This window comes from Dermacentor andersoni, chromosome 4 (genome assembly GCF_023375885.2).
Source record: "Dermacentor andersoni chromosome 4, qqDerAnde1_hic_scaffold, whole genome shotgun sequence".
In the NCBI taxonomy this organism is placed as follows: domain Eukaryota; kingdom Metazoa; phylum Arthropoda; class Arachnida; order Ixodida; family Ixodidae; genus Dermacentor; species Dermacentor andersoni.
Window position 1 is genome coordinate 143,124,628 of NC_092817.1, and position 25,892 is coordinate 143,150,519.

Here is a 25,892-nt window from a genome sequence, read left to right on the forward strand (position 1 = left end):
ACTTCATCGTAATCAGGCCATTGGTCATCTCAGAAAAGCGTTTCTGCGTTTTACATGCATTTGAAAAGGCGGCATCGGAGTTGAGCCCGAGGTAAAAAAAAGCTTCCTCCGTCAGCGCAGTCGCCTTTTCGCCGTCTCGTTAATGTTCTGAAGCGTCGTTGCGCCGATTGCCGCGCACGTGGCGAAAAGCAACCGTTGTTCTTATCACTTAAGACTCTTCGCTTTGAGGTGCATATGCAACCGCATTAATTCGGCCGTGCTCTTTCCACTGGACTGATGTAGGCCACTGCATGCGACGTCGCGTTTAAGTTATCCGAGTTTAATCCCGACACTCGAATTGTGTCAACTTAATGCAGTTGCATATGCAGCTCAAAGCGAAGAGTCTGAAGTGATAAGATACCACTCCTTTCTGCAATACCTTCGGGACCGGAAATTATTTTGACTAATTAATTGATTAATTATGTAAATTTATTATTTGAAGGAAATATAGATTCATTCTCTACTATGTCGTTTTATCATCAAGCCCGGGTTCCCTTAGCCAAGGTATCAGCGAAGCTGGAGTATGGTTACGTATTAAGGAGCAGTCACCGCTCAAGCGTGCGCGACTCTTCTCTATCCCTATACTGGAGCAATAACATCGCAAAGTTACCGGGCCGACACTAACCACAGTGTCCAATGAAATCCAATGATTTGCAGCATGGCTTTTCCCTTCAGGTTTCATCGCGCTATGTGTTTAATCCGTCTGTCAGGTTCTGCTCGAAGGCACACTCCAAGCTTCTGGATACGATGTTTTCTGGTTTTCTTTACCTCGTGCACAGGACCTTCTGTCCGTCATTTTTACTGCGCACTAAGGGACTTCTGTTGCATTAGTTCAAATACAAACCGGTGTCTCCTTCGACACCTATATGCTTTAGAGCGCGGCTCCTAGGCTGCCGTTCCTGCGTCGAGCATCGGCGTTCCCGGCGTAACCAATCGAACGAGCGCAGCTGATGAAACAGCGAACGCGGAGTGCAGCGGGGGATGAAAAAAAAAGCGGCGAGAGCGCGAGGAGGAAAGCTGAGGAGGAGGGCATGGCGAAAACGTGTAAAGAAAAGCGTAGTGCCGCTCAAGACGCTCTGCGGCGACGACCGCTACGAGATGGCGCCAGGGTAGCGCGCCGTCGTTTGTTCACCGATGACTTCTTTATCTTTCTTCAGTTACTGCTATAGGGGTCCCTCTTGATTGGACAGAAATATTCTGTAGAGAGGCCTCCCATTTAAGATGTCGACCACCCTGAGTGTTTGTATTTTCTTTCTTTGCTTTTCTGCTTTCTTTTTTATCTTTAACCTTGTAATGCTCAACGTTTCATACATGCTAAGCAGAGTTTGATACCTCAAATTTCTGATTTAACCACAGGAAACATAACGCATAGCCTATATACTAGCGTTTCTTGATACAGAGCAAGTTTGCAGTTGTGCATAGTTCAGCAGACCAATTACTGAATAAATAATATACCAATTAGCTAGCAACTCAGGTAAAATTGTAATGTCTTTGTACAAATGTATTCTCTGTAGTCAGAAATAAAGGTGAATGAGAATGAGGCGTTATACAATTAATGCGCAACCGATAGAGCATGGTACCAGGGTTTTTGAATTCCACCTCAAAGTGGGAACGCTGCCGCCGAGGCAGGAAATCGAACGCGATTTGAACTGCTGCCCAGCAGTTTGCGTTATATTTCACGAACCGAACGTGTTAAACCCCCAGTCATCGGCAAAGTGGCGACGGATACTGGCTGTACGCGAGGCATGGTACAAGGTACAAGCACGGCACGGCAGTCGAAATCTTATACCTAGCCGGCCTATAATAAGCAGCAGACTCCACGATATAATGAGGCGCACTAACTGTAACTCTAACTTTAACTGTAGCTAGCCAACTTGTTTCGAGCAGGCTGCGTACTTCCCGCCGCGAAATAAATGTGTCTTGTGAGAAAGAAGTCCTTTTTCGCAAGTGTACTGGTGTCTAGGCAGAACAAAAGGAAAGCTGGAAAGTGACATTGCTTTCTCGATCTTGAGGGATACGAGTGAGAACTATATATTTAATTAGTCTGTGTTAGCAAACTACGATCCTGCAATAGCAGAAAGGCCACTTTTATAGGGAGACGACTTCCGCTTTTTTTTTCTCGTATTATGATTCGGTAGATGGCGTTCATACCGACGATGTCCGAGGGATACGAAACCGAGGTTATGAGCTCATATAAATGTCGTCGCATTACAAAAAAAAAAAAAAAACACCATTATTATAAATCCTCGGTCTATCCTCTCCTTCTACTACGCCTACCACTCGATGCCTCTGGTAGCGAACAGAAGGCGCCAAACGTCATGTCTAACTTTGTGCGCACGTGTCGGTGCCGCCGCGTTTTACCATACCAAATGTGTAATTTACATCATAATTTATCTTCGGCCGCTCTACATGACGTCGTAAGGAAGAGCCTGTTTGCAGCATTATCAGCAGCAAAGCCTTGTGCGTCTCGAGAGTGTCGTAAAATGTCTTGCCACGAGACGGAGAAGTCTCCACGAAGCAAGTAAATGCTTTGTTGTCATGACGCCAAAGTCGTGACGTCATAGTCGCATGAAGAAAAAAGACGTATACGCTATCGCTTGGCGATGTCTTGCCTTTTTAAGTAACCTTTTTCTTCGCTCTCTTTTCCCTTTCCACGCCTCACCACGTGCAGCCTTCGCATGCGGGGCGCGTGCCTGATCGCTGCTGCATCTCCGGTGTTCGCTCTCGCTTTGCGAAATTGGAATCTTATACCTAGAAAGTTGCGCCTGCCTCGAGAACGTTGCGTCACGGCGCCGACGCTCTATGTTGATGGGCTGCTGTCATTCTGTTCTTTTAAGGTCTTATTGTTTCTTTCTTTCTTTTTTCTTCTCTGTCCTCGCGGTTCGCATAACGTCGGCTTTGCGGTGTGTTCTTTGAATTGCGCGCCGTTGAACTCTTATACGGTTTCCCGCGATTCCGTACCCGTCGGGAGAGTTCATGACCTGCATATATGCAGGGCGGCTTTCTTTGACAAGCACGTATGGTATTGGCTAACTGCTCCGTGTTCCGTGGGTGTTTCTGCACGACCTTTGTGGCCCTTGAAGGATTTCAAAATAGGGAGAAAGGAAATATGCAGGCAGTTTCACTGCGCAAGTTATGCCCGGCCTTGTTGCAACGATGTACGCGTCGACGCACTACATTTTCCTACTAAAAAAAAAAAAAATCCATCATCGTTGAACAGAATTCTCCTGTAGCCAGAGCTCCCTGCGCGCCTACATACATAAAAGTGGGAAAGCGGCAGCCCAGTCGACTGTCTGCTATTCAGCGCCTTACCGATTTCTCATAGCTCCGTGATCGTCAGCTGTCAGTAAGGCGCGTTATACTTTTAGAATTAGCTCCAATAGAATGCCTTTGGGTGCCCCGTATTACCGTTTACGTCATGCATATGTTGTAGACTATAGGAATGTTTCCTTGTCCTTGGTATTTCGTACAGATATCTTGCAGCAGGCTTTCACCTTCACGTGTTACGGGAGTGCATCATGCTGCCGAACTTCCTTTTTTCATACCTTCGATTTTTGCGTTTACTGTACTTCCTGCTTTCGTTCGTCTCATTTGGTTTTCTCATTTCTGAGATTTTCGAGCAGTGACGCTGCGACCGCAAGCCGCTGTCACACCTACTGTGTGTAGGTTGAACGACGAGAAAACGTAGAAGCTACCGCTGTGTCGTCTGCATTGAACACTGAGTTACTGCCATCGTCGCTAACAAGTTCATTGCGCAGTCGTTCGAGTGGGCGCTGATACGTAGGTGTCCCGTATTTACTGTAGATTTCTGGGGGTGCCGTGCACTTGCGACTATACGCTTCCCAGGGCACTACTATGGTACAGAATGGCAAGCGCAGCACGTTGTGGTAAACATTCCACAGAAGAAAGAAAAAAAGAAGAAAGGAACGCTCTAAAGACGGTTGAGCCTGGCAAGAGGAGCAGCAGCAGTGCTCAATATAACACAGCAGGAGATAAATGCTTTGTTTGGATGCACGATACGAGTTGAAGCAGGTAAGACAACGACAACTGGCCTGGAACTGGCAGCTGTTGTACCTTCGTTCTGCGTACTCTAGAAAAAAAGAAACTGGAGAGAGGACCTCCTGCGGTTTCCTTCGGTTTCCTAGAAAACCAGAGCCTGCGTGTTTTGCGGGCTGCATGTGTTTTGCGCGCTGTGTGTGTTTGCACATTGTGGTTGGTACTCACAGTAGGGCATGTACTCAACCTGCTTTCGCCACGAAGTGTGAGAGAGAGACCCCGAGTTGTGCATATACCTCACAGAACAAGGGCAGCGACATCGTTCCGCACCATCTAGGACGCATATAGCCGGCGTTATGTTAGGTAGCCTTGCATGAAGCCTTCGTGGTGCTGATTTATTGGCATCCCCTTCGAAACGGGGCGGTGACAAATAGTCACCTAGCCTGCTTGACTTAATCACGTATACTGTACATGTCTTTTTCATTCTAGCATTTTTGTATACATCTCAATAATCTATTATTTTTTCCTCAAGGCTTCTCTATCTACCTTGTATCGCTACCTATTATCTGTAACGGATCCTATTATCTGTAACGGATTATTATCTGTAACGGATCCGGTCGTATTAATCTTTTCATTGCCTTTTTTTCTGCCAATACTCTAAACGTCTCTAGCTTATCTTGCCAGCTGACTGGTTGATGCTTCTGTACACATCAAATCCAAGTGCTTCTGGAATTTTTTTAGGCTTGTAGCGCAGCTCAGAAAGAGCGAAAATGAGGCTGGAAGGGGTGCTACAAGCCTAAAACAGTCATGACATACCAACTCGCCCAACCTGCCACACTTTTGACGCTTCTGGAAGGTGTATACATTACCTCCGGGTCGCACTGGGTTTCACCTTACCCCCTCGCATTCCATTGGGATGTGCTGAGTGGTTTTTGGATTCTTGCTGCAGCATACACATGCTTCATCTTGTTGGGAATATTTACTCCGGTATCTTTTTGACCTTAAGCAGCCAGCTCGAGCCTCAAATAGCGAGACACTGTCCTTTGTGTTATCGTACAAATTTCGCCTTCTAATTTCTCGATTTCTTCCCATTCTTGTAAATATCCATGGCCTTATTTGTTTCCGTTCTTTGCATTCGATTTGCTGTATTTTTTTCGTTCACTTTCTTTCTGATGACTCCTGGTTGTGTATTTACACTTTCAATTATTCTGTACTTCGTTGGCAAGTTTCTTGACCTCTCCCTCCATTCTGCGTCCGCGCTTTTCTATTACCGATACTTGTGAACTTCAGCCGCTCATTTATCTTCATCCATGTTCCTCTCAGTCTCTCTTCAATACTAAGTTTTCTCTGCGTTTCTCCTTATTGAAAAGAGGTCCAACCCATGTCACCCTGTATTGCCTCATTTGTGGTTTTGCCGTCGGCTCCCGAAGTCAACCGGCCAGCCTATCTTTGGTTAAATTCCAACCCCGACAAGATATCCGATTGTAAGCACAGAATGGTATTTGCGAACGTACGTTAGCGCTGGTACGATTACTCCATTCCATATTCCACGCTCCACTTCATATTTACTGTGGCCCCAAAATTATCTGGGTTTCATTATTCCGCTTCCCTTTTATTCTCAGATTATCATGGGGGGGTGCTTGAGTAAGTCTTTCGTTTGTTTATGTATATGCGGAGGTATTTATATAGCTTGACTATGGCTATTGCTTGCTGTTGAATTGACACCCCTTAATTACTCGTATCTTCATTAAAGATCATAATTCCCGGTTTTTCTTTGCTAAACTTAATGCCTAGATTTGTCGCTGCGTTGCCTCACATATTCGCAAGTGTCTGTAAATATTTTGCATTGTCCTCTAGTAGCACTATGTCGGCCGCATACATCAGTCCGGAGACCTTTTGTTGCACCATTTGTCCATTACGCATGTAAGATAAATGAAACCCTAATGCACTGTTTTCCGGTAGTGTTCGTGTGCCCTTAACATAACGCTTGAACAGCAATGGAGACAGAGGACATCAGTGCTTCAGTCCTTCATTATATTGTGGGCCTTCCCATACAAGTTGTACTCGGTTGTCTCTCTGTGTGTGTGCATATATATATATATATATATATATATACCTCAGCAGCCACGAAATCACGTATGCCTTCGAGCTTGAGAATACCTCATAACAAATCCCTGTTTACGTTGTCGTAGGCTCCTTTGATATCTAGAATTGCCATCCATAAAGGTATATTTTGAGCTACTAAAATCTCTATGCACTGAGTTAGTGCAGACAAATTATCGTCTAAGCGTCTGCATGGTCTGAATCCATTGTGTACTTCCCCCAGTACATCGTTTTTTTCTACCCATTTCGACAGTTCTGATTTTATGGCTTGCATTGTCATTTATCTATCACCGTTGTCACCGTGATTGGCCTGTACGAGCTCGTCTTATCCTTACCACCCTTGCCTTTGTATGTGAGGTTCATCTTGCTTTCATTCCATCCAGCCGAAATTTTCTTCGTTCTAATCGCTTGTTCTATGGCATTAGACAGCAGTGCCTTGCTCTTTGGACCAAGGTTTTTGATGAACTGTATTGGGATTTCATCGGGTCCTGCGGTCGTCTTATCAGGGACATTTTTTTTTCAGCTTTTTTTTCAGCAAAAGTTTTCTATGCTAAATTTTGATCTTTCAGGCGTCTCTGTTGCTGCTGCTTCTGTTTCAGTCTGAAGTACGCTTTCTTTCGTGCAAAAGTTATCCCAAATGACGTCTCTGTTGTGTAGCAGCGCAAGGTCTCCTTCGTAGATGTTACCGTCTTCATCCCTTATGGCCGTTTGCGAATTTTTATTTGGAGCTCCGAATGCTTTTACATAGTTCCTAAATCTTTTTGGTGCACCTTTGTCTGTTTTGCGTATGTTATGCACCCGACGTTCACTTGTGCGTTTAATTTTCTCCTTTACGAGTTCACTCGCCGCTCTTTTCTTTTGTCGGTGATTGTTCCACCAAAGGAGCTCCTCATCTTGGTGTAATACCAACTTTTTGGCTTTTCGATGACCCATAGATGCCTGCTTGCGCTCTCCTATAGCTTGCTTTATTTCCTTGTTCCACCACTTACGTGGTTCCTCTTTCTAATGCGGCAAGTTTCTTGCCGTGTCTGTCTTATCTCCTGCTGCGTAACGTCAACCAGTTCCTTATAACCCCAGACTGTTCCAGAAAACGCCTCCATTTCCTTCTCTATTTTTCTTGCGATTTCTGGTATTTGCTTTTCATCCATTTTGAGAAATTTTGATGCTAATGGTTCATGTTTTGCGTTAGTATCTCTCCTAAACTTTAAAGGTAAACTAATATGATCGGTACCTAGGCTATTCTTTCCATGTTCGTCTATCATCATTTGGTCTAGTCATTCGTAGACCGTTTTATAGACTAAGGCGTAATCAATACAATGCTGGCTGTTTCCGCATTGCCACGTTACCTGTCCATGACACTCATTCTCCCAGTTAACTACTATAATGTTCGTCGCACAGAGCCAGCACTAAAGAACCATTGTAATCAGTATATCCGTCTAAATCCTCCATGTGCCGCTTCATATCTCCCACTGAAACCAACTGGCCCGATCTTACACTGTATGAAATCATTAAGATCGCTTAATTCCAATGCAATCAATCAAATTCTTTATATTTATCTCTGCTACGTTACGCAGAATGGCTCTAGGGACGCGCGTCGCAAACTTTTTTTCATTTTTTCCACGGGCAGTGGCGCATGTGTTGTAAATAGAGTGCGTTGACTAAGGGACACCTGGCGTACCCTTAATACTTCATGGTAATGACACTGAATTAATCAAATGTTAACGACCCGTAAGATATAGGCAAGCTGCGTTGTTAAATGTGCCAATTTTCCAGCGGGTACTCTCTGTACAGTGTAGGGGTTGGGGGACGGACTTCGGGATGAAAAACAAACTTGGGAGTATTTATTTTACATTATATACAGAGAGGTGAGAGTCAAGTAACATTAGTACAGTCATTACGGGCCGGCAGCAACTCGGACGCTGCGGCCCGCGGCAAGAAGTTCGAGAGAGGTGAATCAGGGAATGCTCTGGTCTCTCTGGAATGCTTCTTTTAAACCCTTCGAGGACTGGAAGTCGCGTCATGTTCGGCCAATGGGAGAGCCCGCTCAGATGACGCCACCTTCGGCCAATGGTAGGCACCCGTGCGGTGCTGTCACACCCGGCGGCTCCCCGCGGTCTTGCCTTGCTGTGGTGCAATGCTCTCTTCAAAGGCGGAGAAGGGGGAACGATTGGGCTCCATTGTCCGAGGCTCACCTGCTCCCGGTGGTACGGCCCCGCTGAGGTGGCAAATGCCCTCTTCAAAAGCGACCGGTGCGACGCTGCCAGGCCTTCCCGGAACATCGCAGCCGTCTTGTTTCGGGACCCACTTTCCTTGCAACAATGCCGGGCTACCCCTTCGTTTTCTGGAAAACTCAAGCATTGAATAGCTACCGGCGGCGTAAGAACTTGTTGGCACGTGAACTTGTTGGCTCGAGCGATCGTCTGGAATGTGCTGCGATTCGATGTGGTCCGGGGGAACTCGAAGTAGGCGCAGGAAACATCTCCATATCTAACAACAGATGCAAATCTCTGTGCACTGAGGCAGGATTCCCTTGCCGAACTGTTACCGTTTTAAATGCGAAGCTTTTCTTTGCTAAGTTCGCTAGGTTTTAGTAACCGCGGGTTCTGCGTAGCTCTTCTCTAGCCAAAGAGGCCAACCAATCAGCGGAGGATGCGCGGTGCGCGCTCCGCTGGTTTCCTTGCACCGCCACCAGATGGCACTTGCCTCCGTGGCAGCGGCGCCGCCGGCCTCTGCGGCGGACAGAAAAAAAAAGAAAAGAAAGAACGTCGCCATCGCGTATGCGCGGCAGCGGAGGCGTCATTGCATTAGCCTCTCTTCAATGCCTGAATAAAGCCTTCCGTATCATTTTGTGCAGACATTCAATAAACACAAATTTGCGTTTCCACTCTTTATGAACTCAGCATACGATAATGAGTAACCAGGCTTGAACATTGGTTTTCTTCATAAATTTATTGCAAAAACTGAAAAGAAACAATAACAAAAAAATAAACACGCCTTAACACGCACGCTAATTTAGTCAAGCCAAACTTTCACAACTACCACCGGCGTACTGAAGCTGTGACAGGCTGACTTAGAGGATACGACTTACAAGGAATCAAATGGTGTTTCTACGGACAAACAGCCAGCATGGTTAACATGAAAGCCAACAGGGTTGACAAAGTCGCAATACTTGACGAGGGTCCCCGATGTACCTGAACCTCCGTCCAGGAGTCACATGGGTCTCGGTTAATGGACCTGCATGTCCCCGTACGCTCGCCGACCAGCTCAAGTTGATACAGAGAGCTGAGAAGATTGCAAGAGCCAGCGAAGCCCTGGACTAGGGGCCCCGACCATGAGCGATTCTTCTGATTATTCTTTCAATAACGTTTATCTATCCATCTATCTTTTATGAACTCACACAAAGCTTTGCTGTATATAGATTCAAACTCGTTGAATCTGCTGCGTTTTTTTTTTTAATAAGTAAACTTGCTTGTGCAACGTGTTATGCCTAACGCTACCGCCGCCACCGATAACGACAATGAGTGCGGCGGTAAATTCGCAAGCATATCGAAGCAGCGTGCGATCAGCTGCCGGCGGCACGTGTTTTACTTTTGTTGCTTTGGTGTTCTTTTTTTTCGTATTTTCATTTCACGCAGAGCTGCTTACAAAAACTAGATATAGGGCTGCGTGAGTCGTTAGGAGCGGAATACAGGATTCCTAGGTCTAAATATAATTCGCACCGAGCTGCGCACCTCTGGCGACCAAATTTAATAGCAGGCTGCAAAATCCTGAAGCATTGATCTACTCTCTTTCTTTATTTCCTGCGAAATGTTTTCGTCTTCCCATTCTTCAAGAAACAATTGTTGAGGACAGGGCACCTCGACCGCCGAATGCGAGTGCCGGGAGGGGTAGAGGGCCGATGTCGGGATTCTGGCGTGCTCCTTCATGAAATAGTGCACCGACTGTGACGCCGTCTTTTTTTTTTTTTTTTTTCATGTGGCCGAATACCTCCGCAAGGTTACGAAGGTGTCTGCGCATGGCTAGCTTATCTAAAAGAAGTTACTCAAGTCTAGCTTTTCCGCAGTAAGGGTCTATTTGAGGAGAAGCACGCTTCGGCAGACCCTTTTGTTTCGTAGAGGATATGCTATAGAGATAGTACGGAAGGTATTTGTGTGCGCGCTTAAATAAAAAAAAATCGTTACCATGGCAACGGCAGGTGCCCTTAGGAGGTGGTGGAGTAGGAGGACGAAGAGATTTAATGAAGAGGAAGGAGAGGTCTTCCTTGAGAGCGTGTCGCCAACCTGCTACTCCCCTCCGGTGTAAGGGGAAATGGGCGAGACAAGGATGGAGAGAGGTAGATGAGACCCGTCAGCCGATATCTGACCTGAGTAGTGTTTACTTTGCGAAGAGCAGTGGACCGATAGTGTCGCTGGACCAGCTGCGTGCCTGGAACTGTCCAATGACTGCTGACGTAGCGTGCAGTGCGTCCGTTACATGATCGATGGCCATCGTTGTCTACAGCATCCAGTGCCACCGCGCAGCGTTGCGACAAATCACGCGTGCACCGTTCGATGTAATCGTGTCTTTCGAATGGGGCAAACTGAAGCGATTTGAACAGGCGCAATGCCAAACATAACGAACAGGGAGAAGAAACATGACATTTAGGGGCTCTTGTTGGCAATAATCAACGGAACGCAGTGATTCTTGCTTATCGGCTTTCTGGAAGCGATAAGCAAGAGCTATTGCCTTTTGTTTCCAGTCAGGAACAAGTCGGTCTTTACGGCCCCGATGTGTGTGTGTGTGTGTGTGTGTGTGTGTGTGTGTGTGTGTGTGTGTGTGTGTGTGTGTGTGTGTGTGTGTGTGTGTGTGTGTGTGTGTGTGTGTGTGTGTGTGTGTGTGTGTGTGCGTGTGTGTGTGTGTGTGTGTGCGTGCGTGTGTGCGTGCGTGCGTGCGTGAGTTTTAATATTGTCACTTTCCTTTTTTACGTATAGGCGAACGCCAATTTTATTTATTTCTATAAACATCTTCTTTACTTTGTTCTACCGGTTTCACTCTACAGATGCTTGCACCGTGTTGAACCTGGTCGAAATATATTGGCAAGAGTCAAACGAATGGCTGCACCATCTGGTTACAAATAATTTTTCTTTAAGCTTGATACAGGTACACTCGAGGTTAAAACATGGCTGCAAGGAAGATTACTATCCGTACCGTGGGGAACGCACTGCTGCGCACAATCGCCGTGTGAGAGATGCAGCAGACGGGTTTGACCTCCCTGCTTTTATCTATGGTACCTGCGCGCTTATTCATCCACACACTGCACCTTTAATGCGACCACAACGGCCGGGTGTCTCCGCTTCGCGGTAACCGACCTGGTGGTTGCCGACGCGTACAGCCTGAGCTGAGTACGAGTTCCAGGCCTGGGCCCTCGCTGTGACCGAAAGCACTCCGGCTTTTACGGAGGAAGACGCCGTCAAGGCGGGCGCCGAAGAGTTCGACCGAGGGAGCGTCTTATTTTCGGGGGTGTATAAGAAAGCGAGCCCCTTTAGAAGACGCAAAAAATAACCCGCGCACCGTGGCCCGATGCCAGAGAGCGGCGGCGACGACAGCGACGCCGACACCGACGGAGCGCAGCCGCGCTCATTTGTACCGGGTCCCACCTGACGAGACGCGCAAAATGCGTTTGTGTGTTTCTTTGTTTCTTCCTCTCTTTGTTTCTTTATTTTCTTTCTTTTTTTCTTACTTTCTTCACTTGATGCCGTTAGGAGCTCTCCACTTCGGTGCGCTGGTGTTGGTAGGTGCTTTATTCTCGAGACAAATGTGAGAGAGGTTGAAACACTAACCAAACGAGATCCGTTGGGTTGTTCAGCGTTGGGAAAGCTTGGCGCTAGGAAAAATTGCCATGTCCGCGACTAAGTCGCACTTCCGTCAGCTGGCCTCACAGTTCCTTTGGGAAGTGAAGAAACTGACTACCGCACTATGGCGGCGTGTGGGCCAGGCTGCCGCTCCGAATCCAGAACGAGTATATCGTGAACTTTAACTAAATTGAATTTTTAATAGGCCGATTGGCTCCCTCTGCGCTATATATATATCCACGTCGGTGGCGATTTGCCTTTGCCGTTACTCTGGACGTGTTTTAACGACTCAAGTTACACTTCTGGCGTTACCCGTTGTAGGAGTTGAGGAGGACGTCGGTATGAAAAACTTGGGAGGTTTATTTACAATATTTACAGTGAGCGTCAATTAACAGTCTTAGAGTCATTACGGGCCGGCAGCAACTCGGACGCTGCGGCCCGTGGCAAGAAGCTCGAAAGAGATGAATCAAGGAATGCTCTAGGAATGCTCTAGGAATGCTCTCTTGCTGCTCCCGGTCTGTGTCTTTTAAGCCCTTCGGTGTCTCGAAGACACGTCACGTTCGGCCAATGGGAAAGCCCGCTCAGGTGACGCCATTTTCGGCCAATCGGTGAGCCCGCTCAAGAGTCGTCATTTTCGGCCAATGGTAGGCGCCCGTCCGATGGAGTCACACCCGGCGAAGAGAGTCGCTGCTCGTGTGTTTGTCCGAGGGCTTTCTTCTTCCTGCGGTCTTGCCTTGCTGACTTGCAAGGCGCCGTCGCAATACATGGATGGGGGCGACGCCGCCAGGTTGTCACGGCGCATTACAGCCGTCTTGCATCGGGACCCACTTTACCCGCCACAGTGCCAGGCTCTCGCTTCACTTTCGGGAAGAGTCAAGCAGTGAATAGCTCCACCGGCTGCACACGAAGTGGGGTCCGCCAACTTGTTTGCACGTTCCGTGCCTCAGGAATGTGGTATCCGTGCTTCTGCGCTCCTTAATTAGCTGTGGTGCGATTTGATGTGGTCTGGGGAACTCGAAGTAGGCTCAGGAAACGGTCCCGTATCTAACACCGTTCACTTCGTATGGAGAATGTGGTGCCGAACGCTTGCGAAAACGGCACGGATTGAAAAGTTACTGCGATGCACGGGACCTCAAATGGGCAAAGAACAAACGCTGGGGCTCGTCACACTTAGCTTCCGCCTGTGTTTTGTGTTATCCTACTATTGCAACTGCACGCTGCAGCGCCGTGTATTTACGCACTGAAGCTGCAGCCGCTACCCGAAGGACTGAGTTCCAACTGACGGCTGGTGTTTCTGAAGCGCGCGCCCGCCGCAACTTTGTGCTGCGTCCTTACGAGAACATTTGTACGTTATATCGCGCGTTGCCTTCAATCCTGTTCAAAATTAACTTGATTACGTGAAATATTTGCCCACGATATTAATTCAGATACACGCGGAACATTGTGGAATTTATTTATGTATTTATTTATCTATTTATTTATTTATTTATTTACTTATTTTACCCTCAAGCGCTCAGAGCTTTACAGAGGGAAGTGGGGTACGTAAAATAACGAAACAAAATATCAAATGTATTAACATCTGCAATCCATCTACAAGGACGCAATATTAGGCTAACTCAACGGAAAGTTCGAATAAAGGTACGACGCGAAGAACGGCGTTAAAGAAATGCACTTCACGCGTCATCAAGTAAGTTATTGTGTATGGTGTGCACAAAATAGGTCATGGTCGGAAATGGAAAGGATATCGCAAGGTAGGTGGTTCCATTCATTGGACGAGCGCGGGACGAAATAATAAAAAAAGTGTTAGTGCGGAATGTAGTAACGTGTACCTTGTGATGATGGTCTAAGCGGACTGAACGACAAGATGGGGCCATAACGAACCGAGCTTTCTAAACTGGATATTGGTATATCTTATGAAAAAGGGTATGACGACATGCTTTGCGACATGAAAGGAGTGACTGCAAAAATGTGCTTGTCATCGGCCTGATGCCGCTAGTGCGATGGTAGTCAGATAATGTAAAACGTGCCCTCTCTCTCTCTCTCTTTCTCTCTCTGTGTTTGCGCAAAGCAACATTTTTATCTTAACGAACGCGAGCAGGCGGTCACTTCTTCCACGTACGTGGAGAGTCTGCTTGCAGCATCCAACCATCGCATGTAGTCAAAAAAATCAAAGGCCATTCCGTCCTGCAAAGGTGGATGACCAGCGGAGCTGTAAACATCGTGGTAAGAAAACTTGTGGTAAAGACTTTATTGACGTCATTCATTGCCATTTAGTGACGACGGTCACAATGACTTTGTGGTTGCTATGACATACACTGGTCAACATACTCGCAACTGCTAACACTTTCTTTGATAATGTCAAATCGATGCACCTACGCCGCTGGGTGGTCAGTTGGGTCGGATCGGTGTGGCATCGGAAGCGATACGTCTGCAGCACGAAACGCGTAAACAACTCCCTTTTCGGTCCTTACACATACATATTGAAATCACCGACAGCGACCACAGGGGTAGTGTTATCGCAACTAACCCACGTAAAGTCAGTAGCTATGAACCTAATGGGTCTAATGAGCCATTGCATTTTTTGCTTGCTTACGGGGGTATGAGCCATTGATAACGACAGTTTTCGACATGCTGTTTTGTATGTTGTATGCGTGATTAGAAAGAATGAAGCACTATTCGCCTCACTTTGCTGAGTGCTTGTAGCCTCAATTCTACGGGGCTATGAGCCATTGATGACGATTGTTTTTGTGTGCGGACGCGAAAACACTATGGTACCCTAGCTATATACAGCTCCGCTGTTAAGAAATGAGCTTTTCCTCATGTTCGTAACATACCGGCCGATAACAATGTTAAGAACCGAATTGAATATCGATCGCTTCACTAATCCATCTTCAGGTCTCAGAAGGATATGCGACATCGCTATGGAATCATGAGATAAATAGGCGCCCCTAACTTGAGAGCGAGGAATGCGTGTCTTGTGTGGAATAGATTGGAGTGAAGAAATGCGCAAGCTGCGCTTTGCAGGCGTGCACCTTAGTTGTCTACGTCTGCTTAGTACGCGCAGGTTCGCTGCCTCGAAATCTGTGTACGTAATTCACTTTTCGATAGCGCCAGCTTAGCGACGTTATGCTGTTCACATGCGCTTGCCGGGTTTCCTCGTCAGCTGTAGTTTCCCCAGGCACATTGCAGCGGTAAAGTATCCACTGGAACACTATTGTGCTGCACTGAGTTCGAGTAGAGTGTCGTACGCTAAAGGCGAATGGTGTCTCTTATCCCGACAAGAAGTCGGCACGGAGGTGAAGCAATCTTTAGCAGATCACTTTTGTTTGCTCTTGTGCGCCGATCAAACTGCGTGAAAGCGAAGGCGTTTAGTTATATCCCTAATCTTGAAGGGAATTTTGCAGATGTTGGCATAAAATGGTCGTACACTAAAGGGAAGGCACTGAGGAAGAAAGAATACACTTACACTGAATCACGTTTTAAGTGGACTCCAAGGAGAGATATTTAGCTAAGCGATATTAGGAGCTTAGGTCTCTGCGAAAACAAAGTGGCCAGTTTCGCCGCGGTAAGAGACCGTAAGCCGGAGAATTCTCAGCAACAAAAGAAGGGTGACGACGTCGCCCAGAAGTTCCGGCACCAGCTCGCCCGGGTGACGTCATATGCTTTGACGGCGTGCGCTCCTATCTATTTAATTGTTTATCGGTGAGAAAGCGCTATATCAGGCATTTTGCATTAGAACGAAACCAAGGGCTCGACACAGCAAGTTAACAGAACGTTTTCTGCTCCAGAGCAGTCCAAATACGACAAAATGCGTTCAAATCCATGACGTCACACTGTGGTAACGGACGCTGAAGTTCCAACAAGCAATTGAAAAAAATAGTAGTTAAGCCTTAAGAAACTGCAGTCAAAATCAACGTTTTTTGTCTGTCAAATTTGTGTGCGTGTGTGCGTGTGTGTATGTGTGTGTGTGTGTGTGTGTGTGTACGTGCTTGCGTGTGTGTGTGCGTGTGTGTGTGTGTGTGTGTGCGTGTGTGTGTGTGTGTGTGTGTGTGCGTGTGTGTGCGTGCGTGGCAGAGGCAGAGGCAGAGAAGCTCTGTTGCCGCTGTAGCGGACTCCTTTCGCAGTCAACGTTCAGGGTGCTCCAGCCGCCATTCCACGGGCAGTCGGTGCAACAGGGGCTACAGCAATGCTGTACGGTCTCTCGCTCTCTCACTCTCCTATGCATCACGAGGCCGCATTGCGGGCACTCGCCTTTCATTACGGAGAAGGTCCCGGTGGTGGCGCGGCTCTGGTGATCGCGCTTTGTGGCAAAGGGCCCCGCCGATGCGTTCTTCCTTCCTTCCTTCCGGCGCCGGAAATTGAGTTCCTCGTCGCACGCCCCGGGTCTCTGCGCGTCGTCTCGTCTTAGCGCGCGGCGCAGCTGCGCAACCGCAGGCGCCGGATGCAAAGCGGGCCCCGTGCCGCCTCGACTCTAATTTCGTCATTTCCCGCCGTCGTCCGCGTAAGTCGGTCATCTCGGCCCATTCGCATTATCGCATTTCTGTTCGGCCTGCTCGCGTCTTGTTCGTCTCCTGCTTTCCAGCAAGAGAACGGGATGAGCACAAAGGTTTGCAGTGCGTGGATCACTCGCGTGGGGTCTCCGCGGTCGGGTGGCGTTGCCTAGCAGCCCCGACGAATAAGTGGGGCGTGTGTGCGAAGGAAGAGCTGAGGGGGCACGCGAATGGCTGCGTCTTACAGCGGATAGAGCGAGAGTCGAAGAGAACACTTGCGGAATTACTCTTAACGTGAGAAGGAGAAAGATAAATATAAACAGAACTCCTTAATTGAAAGCAGAGAATCACTCGAGTCATAACCACCCACATGTCTCGAAAAGAACAGCGTAAGAACTTGGAAAAAGAAAGAAATTTCGATGCAGAAAAAAAAAAGGAAACGTACAAAGAAGAAAACGTATAAGAAGGTTGGCGCTACTTCCATTGGTCATATAGTGATGTGACGTATAGTTGCGAACAATATATGTATATGGACCACAGATACGCGAAACAAAAAGTTTTTTTTCCTTCGCAGTCTAGGCATGCAGACTGCAAAGAGAGGGGGTGCAGCCTACGTACGTGCGCCTGTTCGACTATTGCAAAGCGTTGAGACTATCGATCGTTGCGCGGATGTTGGGAGTACGGATGAAATTTAGCATTTTTCTTAACGCCGTAATTTTTAGAGCTTTGCTTCAGACTGTGCATGGCAATAAAAGAACTCACTCGCTGGCTTTTTGGTACATCGTTCTTGAAGAATGTCGCCCTGCACGTCGCTTGCGGTCCTGTACGTGTCCTGTCTATTCGCGTTGAACGAGCTCAATTTTCAAAAAATACTTGGAACATTCGTCGTTGATATAGTAGGGCTTGGGAAACTGTGTTCATTTAGCTGGAGTACTCAGGTAATGCGTCTGTACGCTCAACATTCCATTGAAAAATCTTTATAACGCACCATAGTCACAAGGCGGTACAAGCAGATGCATGTGAACAGGGCATCGGGACTATGTAGCTCATACAGACAGTTATACGGAATCTCAGCGGTTATGCCTCGGCCTCGCAAGATTTGTTGCAGTGTTTATACCAGGAGGCTATAGCTGTAATACGGTAACCCTTATACTCCGTGTGCTGACATCAGACATATGTAACGCATTATGGAACTATTGCGACGTAGCTTTCACAAAATCATTTGTTTTCCTTATCGGAATGACCGGCACTGTTGCTTGTGAGGCCTGCGGCAGCGATATCGAGCGCGACTCCGTCGGCCCCTCTGACGATGGGCTGCTTTCGGAGCAGACAATCTTGGAGTCGGTAAAGGCACTGTTGAGGTTCCTATATGCTCTCGTAACGTTTTACAGGGTGCGTCAAAAGTTGCCGCACTTCTCAGAAATCAGTTGTAAGAACGCCGAATGGCCCAAACCGAAGGAATTTCTGAACGTTCCGTTTGAAAAATTGCGAGGGAGAAGCTACACAAGTGCAAGATTCACAAAGTTCATAGACTCAATACACACAGGCACATTGCAGCGCTCTCAACCGCGCTTCGTACGAAAGAACCGTGCGCGCGGACCGTGGCTAAGTGAGCGACCGCGGCTCTAGGCATCGTCTTCACAGTGCGTCAGAATCTTTGGCGGTGGCACACGGAAAGGAAGCACCGTCGTCCATGATGAGCGATAGGCTCGACGCACGGTTGAGAGCGCTGCAATACGATAGCGCACGAGCGCAGTCACGTGATTTTATTTCGTATTTAACGGGCTTTCTTTAAACGCCTCCCGAAAAAATCTCCACGCTGCATGTACTTTGCCACAAAAAATTGGATCGGTCGTTTCCGGATCCCCTCTACAGCGTAACGAAAAGCTCAAGCGGAATATTTAAAAAAAATGCTCTAAAGAGCGCCGCATGACGACAAACTATATGCCGTTGGTTTAATTCAACTGCGACTAAGTACTTCTCTTGTAATTCTTGATTCAAGTTGCGTGAAACACCCTGTACAAGGCAATTTTCTGGCAATCCTGAGAAGCGCTGTTCAAGGGCAACTCTTTTTTGTTTTTTTTTTTTCGGTGTTCATTGCCTCCCCCCTCCTTTTTTTCTTCCTTTCTTATTTTAACCTCTCCAGAGAGAGAGAGACAGGGAGAGAGAGAATAAAGCTTTGTTTAGTCGGATGGTTGTGTATGGTCGGGTTATATTGCCCCACTAGATGGCCAGCAGGTCAAGCCTACTGGAGAACTCATGGTCGCGCTTGAGGATACGGTCTCGGATGCCCGGGTCCAAACTGCGCAGCAGGCTCTCCCCTTCATCTGAAATCAGGATATTCCCTAATTCTGGACGTGGGAGGGAGGGTTGTTCTTGGCATCCCCAGAGTATATGGTTGAGGATAGCTCTCTCATCGCACAGTATTGCAATCGGGAGAAAATTGTGATGGAAACATATGGAAGAGAACTACCGGGTTAGGAAAGGAGTTAGTTTGTAGTCTCCTCCAGGTGATTTCCTGCTCTTTATTGGGCTTCTTATGGGGGGGGGGGGGGGGGGGCGGAAACGTCCTTCGTCCAAGACGGGAAGTGGTGGGTCAGATCGTGAAATGAAATGGGGCTATCCTTGGCTGTCCCTAGAGCGGAAGTTCTCACCGCCCGGCTGACTAAACATCGAGCTGTCTGGTGAGCCGCGTTGTTTTCAGGGTTGCCAGAATGGGCCGATAGCCAAAATCAATTCAATGTCCCTATCTGGGGAAGTGATCTCAGAAATAATATTATGAATGGACATAGCAATTCTGCCCCGGGGCAAAATAGTGTACGACAGTCATGGCGTCACTGAAGATAATATCTGCCGGTGAATTTGTAATGGCGAAAGGGAGGGTTGCCTCCTCAGCCATTGTGGATGTGCGTGCACGGATGGAGGCGGGAATGACTGCGACGTGCGTGTCCGTAATCCCTGCCACTGCGAATGCTCTATTCGGAGCTGGATAGACAGCCGCATCAACGTAGTTGACACACGGTTGCTGTTTACATGCCTTATGGATTCTCAGTGCCGTGGCAATCCTCCTACCCTTGTGGTGTGATGTGTGGGATGCATATTTTTGGAAAGAGGTTTAATAGTAAGCCATTTCCTGATTGGTGTGGGTAAGTCTCTTGGTTCATCTATATTTCTGGTTTCTGCGTTTTCGTCCAATTTGGGGATACTTCTGCCTGTTTTAGTCTTCGTGAGTCACGCCATTTGTGTGGTGATGTGGGTCGCGCAGAGTTTTTTCAAGTGTGTTATGAATGCCGAGTTGGAGAAATCTTTTCTGGAGATGTATGGTGGGGTACCCCCACTGCCGCTTTGAATGCTTGTCTGATCAGGCACTCAAGCCTCGTCTTTTCTGCAGGATGAGAGCTGTAGGAGGGCACTGAGTGGGTGGAGCGGCTAAGAACAAAGGCCCGCTCTGATCTGGGTGGATACTTCTCCATCATGCCTCTGCTCCTATTTGCAATCCGTTTGACTAGACGGGTTGGGAAAACTTTTATTGACACCATATGTCAATTAAAAAAGAGGAGAGACATGGTCCCTTATATTAGGCAATTTTCTGGCAACGCTGTGAAGGGCCGCCTGAGAGCAACTCTTTTATTTTTTCGGCGCTCACTGCACCTCCCTCCCTCCCTCTTCACCTTTCTCCTTTCTTTATGAACCTCTCCAAGTTCTTTTTCTTTGGCTTTGAGCGCAAGGAAGCAACATGCACTGTCGAGCCATTTCCCGTTCATGCGCGCGGAAAGATTTCCTCGGTTCACATTTATTGCCTCGGCCTGTGGCGCTGCCAGGGTTTCCCGTTGCATGCCTCGCTTGCTTGCACGACGCGCCGCAGGGAATTCGAGCACCGCTCTCCCGGCGAGGGCATCCGAGTGGATCGGATAAGCTTCCAGCGACGGCGCTGAGACTGCTGCGACGAAGCTTTTGTTCCCCTTGACATGCATTGTTGTTCCTTAATCATTCTGCGGGGTACGCTTGGAGTGCACAAGGGGGGGGGGGGGTGAAAACGAAAGAGCGCAATTTGGAACAGGGATCGTGCCCTGTGCGGCCCTCCAGGAAATGTAGTTTGATGAAGCAGATAAAAGAGATGCGTGAGGTCATATAATCGCCGACGAAAGAGCAATGCCGCTCAGATATACGAGTGTGCGCGGGCGTAGAGGATCTTTTGTTCGTTTGGTTTGCAGAACTAAATTTCGTTGTAGTATGTTGCAGGTCGCGCCAATGTGTATATCTCGTTCAAACGAAATGCAACGTTGTGAACGTTCCGTAGGAAACATGTTTCATTTTTGTGACGTACTTACACAGCGCCTTTCACTTGCACGATGTATAACCACCTGGTCAATTGTAATTATAGTCATATATATATATCATAAGGGGCCAACAAACACTGACACCAAGGACAACATAGGGGAATTTACTTGTGCTTAATAAATGAAATAAAGAAATGATAAACTAATGGAAATGAAAGTGGATGAAAAAACAACTTCGCGCAGGTGGGGAAGGATCCCACAACCTTCGCATGATATGACTAATAAAAAATCGTGCCCCTCGGTTAACCCCTGTTTTCTCGTTTATATATATATATATATATATATATATATATATATATATATATATATATATATATATATATATATATATATATATATATATATATATATATATATATATGTGTGTGTGTGTGTGTGTGTGTGTGTGTGTGTGTGTGTGTGTGTGTGTGTGTGTGTGTGTGTGTGTGTGTGTGTGTGTGTGTTTATTTATTGATTTCGTTATTTACTTACTTATTTGAACACAACACTATTCGCACGGCGCCGTTATATTGCAACGCACCTGTGCCTTTGCTGTTTTCTGGTACCTTCGTTATTACGGAAACTTTCGCGTTGGCGAGCAGTCGGAAGTGCTCGACAAGGGTTCTCTCGTGGGTTCGCGTGCAGCCCTCGATGGTGCTGTGGGGATCCGACGAGAGCTCTTCGCGAGTGCCTGCTTTCCGAGAAGTTCCGACCGCTCCTGGTGCCGTTAGTGTGCCTGTACGTTGAGCGTGCCTGGTGTGCAACAGTCGGGGCGAGGAGGTTCTAACACTTTTCCATTTGTCTCTCTCTTTCTCTCTCTGTCTCTCTGCATGTTTTTCTCCTGGATGCGCAGTGAGGCCGTCGGAGCAGGACTCTCCGACAGGACGTTGTCGGAGTACAGGTGAGTCGAAGCCGCACGTGCTGTTTGTTTATTTATATTATTATTATTATTATTAGTAGTAGTAGTAGTAGTAGTAGTAGTAGTAGTAGTAGTAGTAGTAGTATTGATATGATAAAAAAGGAGATAAGAACATGGGAGAGATGACGTGATATCCCTTCCACTGTCAGGGAGTCAACTGCGTTTTGTTACAAAGGCCACATCTATGAATTTGTGTAGAAGGGCCTTGAATTGACTGGGAGTTACGATCTACTTTACATTGGTCTGCCTATTGAATTTAACGAGCGACCTCCCTCAAACATAAGTGTAGAAGCTCTTATCCATCGATCTTTGACACCGCCTACACCAAGCACTTCTCGACGCTTCTTCATTGTGGCGCGCGTAGAGCCCACAGTGTGACTGCAGTCATTAAGGCGAACAGACATATAATCGGCTTTTTTAAATGCCTTCGTCATGAAGCGTTGACCTAAATTGTGACGGGCTGTTGTAAACTTCGGCGCGGGAATGAAACTTGCTTCCTGCATATATATATATGGCATAGTTATAGCATATCATATAGCATAAGAAGCCAACAAACAATCTGTAATAAAAATCGGGCCCCTCGGTTTTCTTTCTTCTCGTTCGATATATATGTATGTATGTATATATATATATATATATGTATGTATATATATATATATATATATATACACATATATATATATATATATATATATATATATATATATATATATATATATATATATATATATATATATATATATATATATATATATATATATATATATATATATATATATATATATATATTTATGAAGTTCATCGAATAAGCTCGTTCGCGTAAGTTGTCCGCCTTATTACCTGTCGTTGTTCTGTAACTTCTATTTCAACATCAAAACGTGGCGTGTACGAAGCTTGTGCAGTACAAAATGCTCATGCCGTATAGGAAATGTGCCTAATTTCGTTGTAAAGTGCGTCATCGTTTTTTTCTTTCTTTCATTAAATGTCCCTTGAATCATCAATCTTCCCGACCTACTTACTATGCTAGCAGGCAACTTTCCGAGGATACCAAAAAAACTATATAGAAGCAATGCGCGTACAAGGGCGTACCCAATAATAGTCCCACGTTGTCATCCGCATTGGTTAAATGTGAGGAAGAGTAAACATTAGCAACATATTTGCAACAGCAGAATGAGACAAAATAGACCAGCGAATATTAAATTTGACTTATTTTTCTGCTGTTCTCTTTACCGTTTGGGTAAGTGCGGAACCGTCGCTCGTTGAAGCTGCGCTGATTCAGCATCTGTTGCAAGAAACGAAAACAGCTGTCAAGATATCCCGGACCACGTGGCGCAGTGACACACGTGCACTAGCGCCGCCCCCGTCTAGTCACCCACCGCGGTGGCTTAGCGGCTACGGTGATACGCTGCAAAGCACGAGGTCGCGGGATGAAATCCCGGCGGTGTCGGCCGCATTTCGATGGGGGCGATATGCGAAGAAGTCACAGTTTCGCCCAAGAGGCGAAGCAGCTATTCCTACATCAAATTAGTAGACAGCTATACGAAGTAAGCATATTAGTGTTATCGCCCGTATATACTCGCAAACTTTCGCTTACTAACTAAATTAACAATTACGCACGCATATGTAAACATGAACACATCTCGCTCGATGACCGCGGAAACTCGCTGTCGGAACACCGGAGCGAGTAAGCGCGGCAGCAGCGAGCGAATTGACCTTCGTGCTGTCTCTCGCTGCACCGTGAACTAGACATCGAAAGCACAGCGCATACGTATATCATCGCTCCGCGTACTTTGTCCGCTTCGGAGACCGCTTTGAAGATGAGGCCCGCGCGGGCGCGCACTTTGCCCACGTCGTATATCGCTTGCAAGATACGGCGGCCGCGCAGCCGTGCCTGTAAGTAGCAGCCGCCGGAGTAGAACGCCCCCTCCCCTTCCTTAGCCTCGTCGGGACTTGTTCGATCGTGCGTCGCGTGCAACAGAAGACGGCGCGCTTCCGCTCCTCCTTCCTCCCTCGCGCGCGCCGAAGTGGATTAAGGTTGGTACAGATGAGAGCAAGTTGGATTCAAGTGAAGTTGTGAATTAAGAACACGTGACAATGTATGACGTCACGTATTATGGGCGTAACGAATTAATTAGAGAAGTCATTATGCTTTCGCATTAAAATCCCGTAAGGATACTTACTTGACTGTCAGTTTTTGTCCGTGCGTCTTTCGCTTTCATTTCACTAAATTGTTCACTAATTTACACGGCCGATAAAACTACAAACCCAGCTTCGTGTAGCTGTGTAATATACTTTGCTATAGCTATCAATGCTTCGCCGTTCGGGCGAAACTGCGATTTTTTTTTCCTTACGATGTCTCACTCTCTACATAGAAAAAAAAAAGATCCAGCGGTGTGACTCTTTATTCTCACGATGATAAAATTGTTCCAATGAGAGTACAAGCAGAATGTATAAACGTCTCTCGTCTCGGTTCTGAAGAGTAGATGCCTCCGCCAACAGATTTCCTGCTCGCTAGAGCGCCAGCCAGAAGTTATCAAATTTCGCAGTGCACTCGGCGATTGCTGCTTCAGCGCTGCGTCCGCGTACAAATAATATGCAGAGCGGCGACAACGAACGTTAATTATAACGCTGGTACACGGCGGTAGCGGCAAGGGGCAGCCGAGGCGGCCTTCGCCAGCAGGTGCATAACCCGGATTTTTCGGCTCCAAGGAGACATTCGCGGGGCCGCAGAATTAATACGCTGTGTCAGCGGTAGTATATAGCGCGGATAGGCTTCTTCAGGGCGAACGCGAATTTAGTCATCCTCGCGTTTGTGCAACGCCGGAGAGACCGGCTTCGCGACCTCTTCATAGCGCAGACTACGTAGTAAGTATATTCTTCTGGAATAGTGATGATGATGATGACGACGATGACGACGTCAGGTACTGTGGCGCATACTATGCGCACTGTGGAGGATCGGCCAGGAATTGGGAGGTACGTGCTAAGAATAATTCAACTTCCTAAACCCAATTGGGCCTCCGAAACTGGTAATCATCTCTGGTTCTTCCTCGGTCTGATTATTATCATTATTAAAGAGAAAAAATGTCATCCGCCCGAGTGCAGCGCGAAGCTGCAAAGGAAACCCATATGGGTTTCCTTCGTAGCTTCGTACTACACTCGGGTGGTTGACAATTTTCCCTCTTATGATACTTGCTCCGCCTTGCGAGATCCCGCTGAACTGATTTGATATATTATTATTATTATTATTATTATTATTATTATTATTATTATTATTATTATTATTATTATTATTAATGCTTGTTTCATGGCGGTGACTGTATTCCACGGTGTTTGAACTGTTGACTCATGTCATAAACCACAGTACTGGCAATAAAGGAGTGCATAGCAGACCGGGATCGTTTCCAGACGCCTAACCTCGTGCACGGGGAGAGTTTCAACTCTTTTCGTCGTCCGTCAGTAACTGGATATTTATTCTGGTAAATCTTCCTGGCTACTATAACCCAAGTCGCTCTCCCAATCTAGACCCGCCGTGGTTGCTTAGTGGCTTTGGTCCAGGGGTTTTGACCACCAGGGGTTTTGAACGTGCTCCCAGTGCAAGGGACACGGGCGTTTTCTCTTTTTTTTTTGCGTTTCGCCCCCATCGAAATGCGGCCGCCGCGGCCGGGATTCGATCCCGCGACCTCGTGCTTAGCAGCGCAACATCATGGCCGCTACGTAAGCCACCGCGCAGGGTGGACTGTGAGTAAGGCACGTGTAAGGACATATATCGAAGCGCTTGTATGCGTGTATTTATGCGTACATTACTCGCACTCTATATTACTTAGCGCATCCCCGTACAATAGGAATGACTGGCTCTCCCAAGACGCAGTCCTCTCGCATGACTTTTCTTGCGGGCGTTCCTTCAAACGTGTTGCGTTGATCACGTGCTCTCCAGTGGATAAAGAACCTACTAATATCAGCAATGTTCTTTAGAGTACTTAGCTGCACCAGTGCATCCTCGCCCAAATTAGTTGTCTTGCGAAATTTGTCCTGGGGGTGGAAACAGTGGAAATGGCATATATACGAGGTTATTGCAGGGCCCCCGCATATTGTAATAGGTCGTCGTCGCCGGTTGACCATTCGACATTTTTTTTCTTCGCCGCTTTTGTTCCAGTAATTGCCTGTTCCTTCTTTTTCTTATCGCTCATGCGGGAAT

The 25,892-nt window shown here is 47.0% G+C and overlaps 1 protein-coding gene across 9 annotated transcripts in view; it reads left to right on the forward strand.

Annotated features, from left to right (window-relative positions):
* Positions 1-25,892, forward strand: part of LOC126537859 (uncharacterized) — a 681,751-nt gene that overhangs the window by 450,114 nt on the left and 205,745 nt on the right. For 8 of the 9 annotated variants that reach the window (XM_055074489.2, XM_055074488.2, XM_055074492.2 and 5 more), the window contains exon 4: positions 21,632-21,679. The exons of the other annotated variant lie outside the window; for it this stretch is intronic. In XM_055074489.2, coding sequence (XP_054930464.1) covers positions 21,632-21,679 — 48 coding nt within the window. The remainder of the gene's footprint in view (positions 1-21,631; positions 21,680-25,892) is intronic. 9 annotated transcript variants of the gene reach the window in all.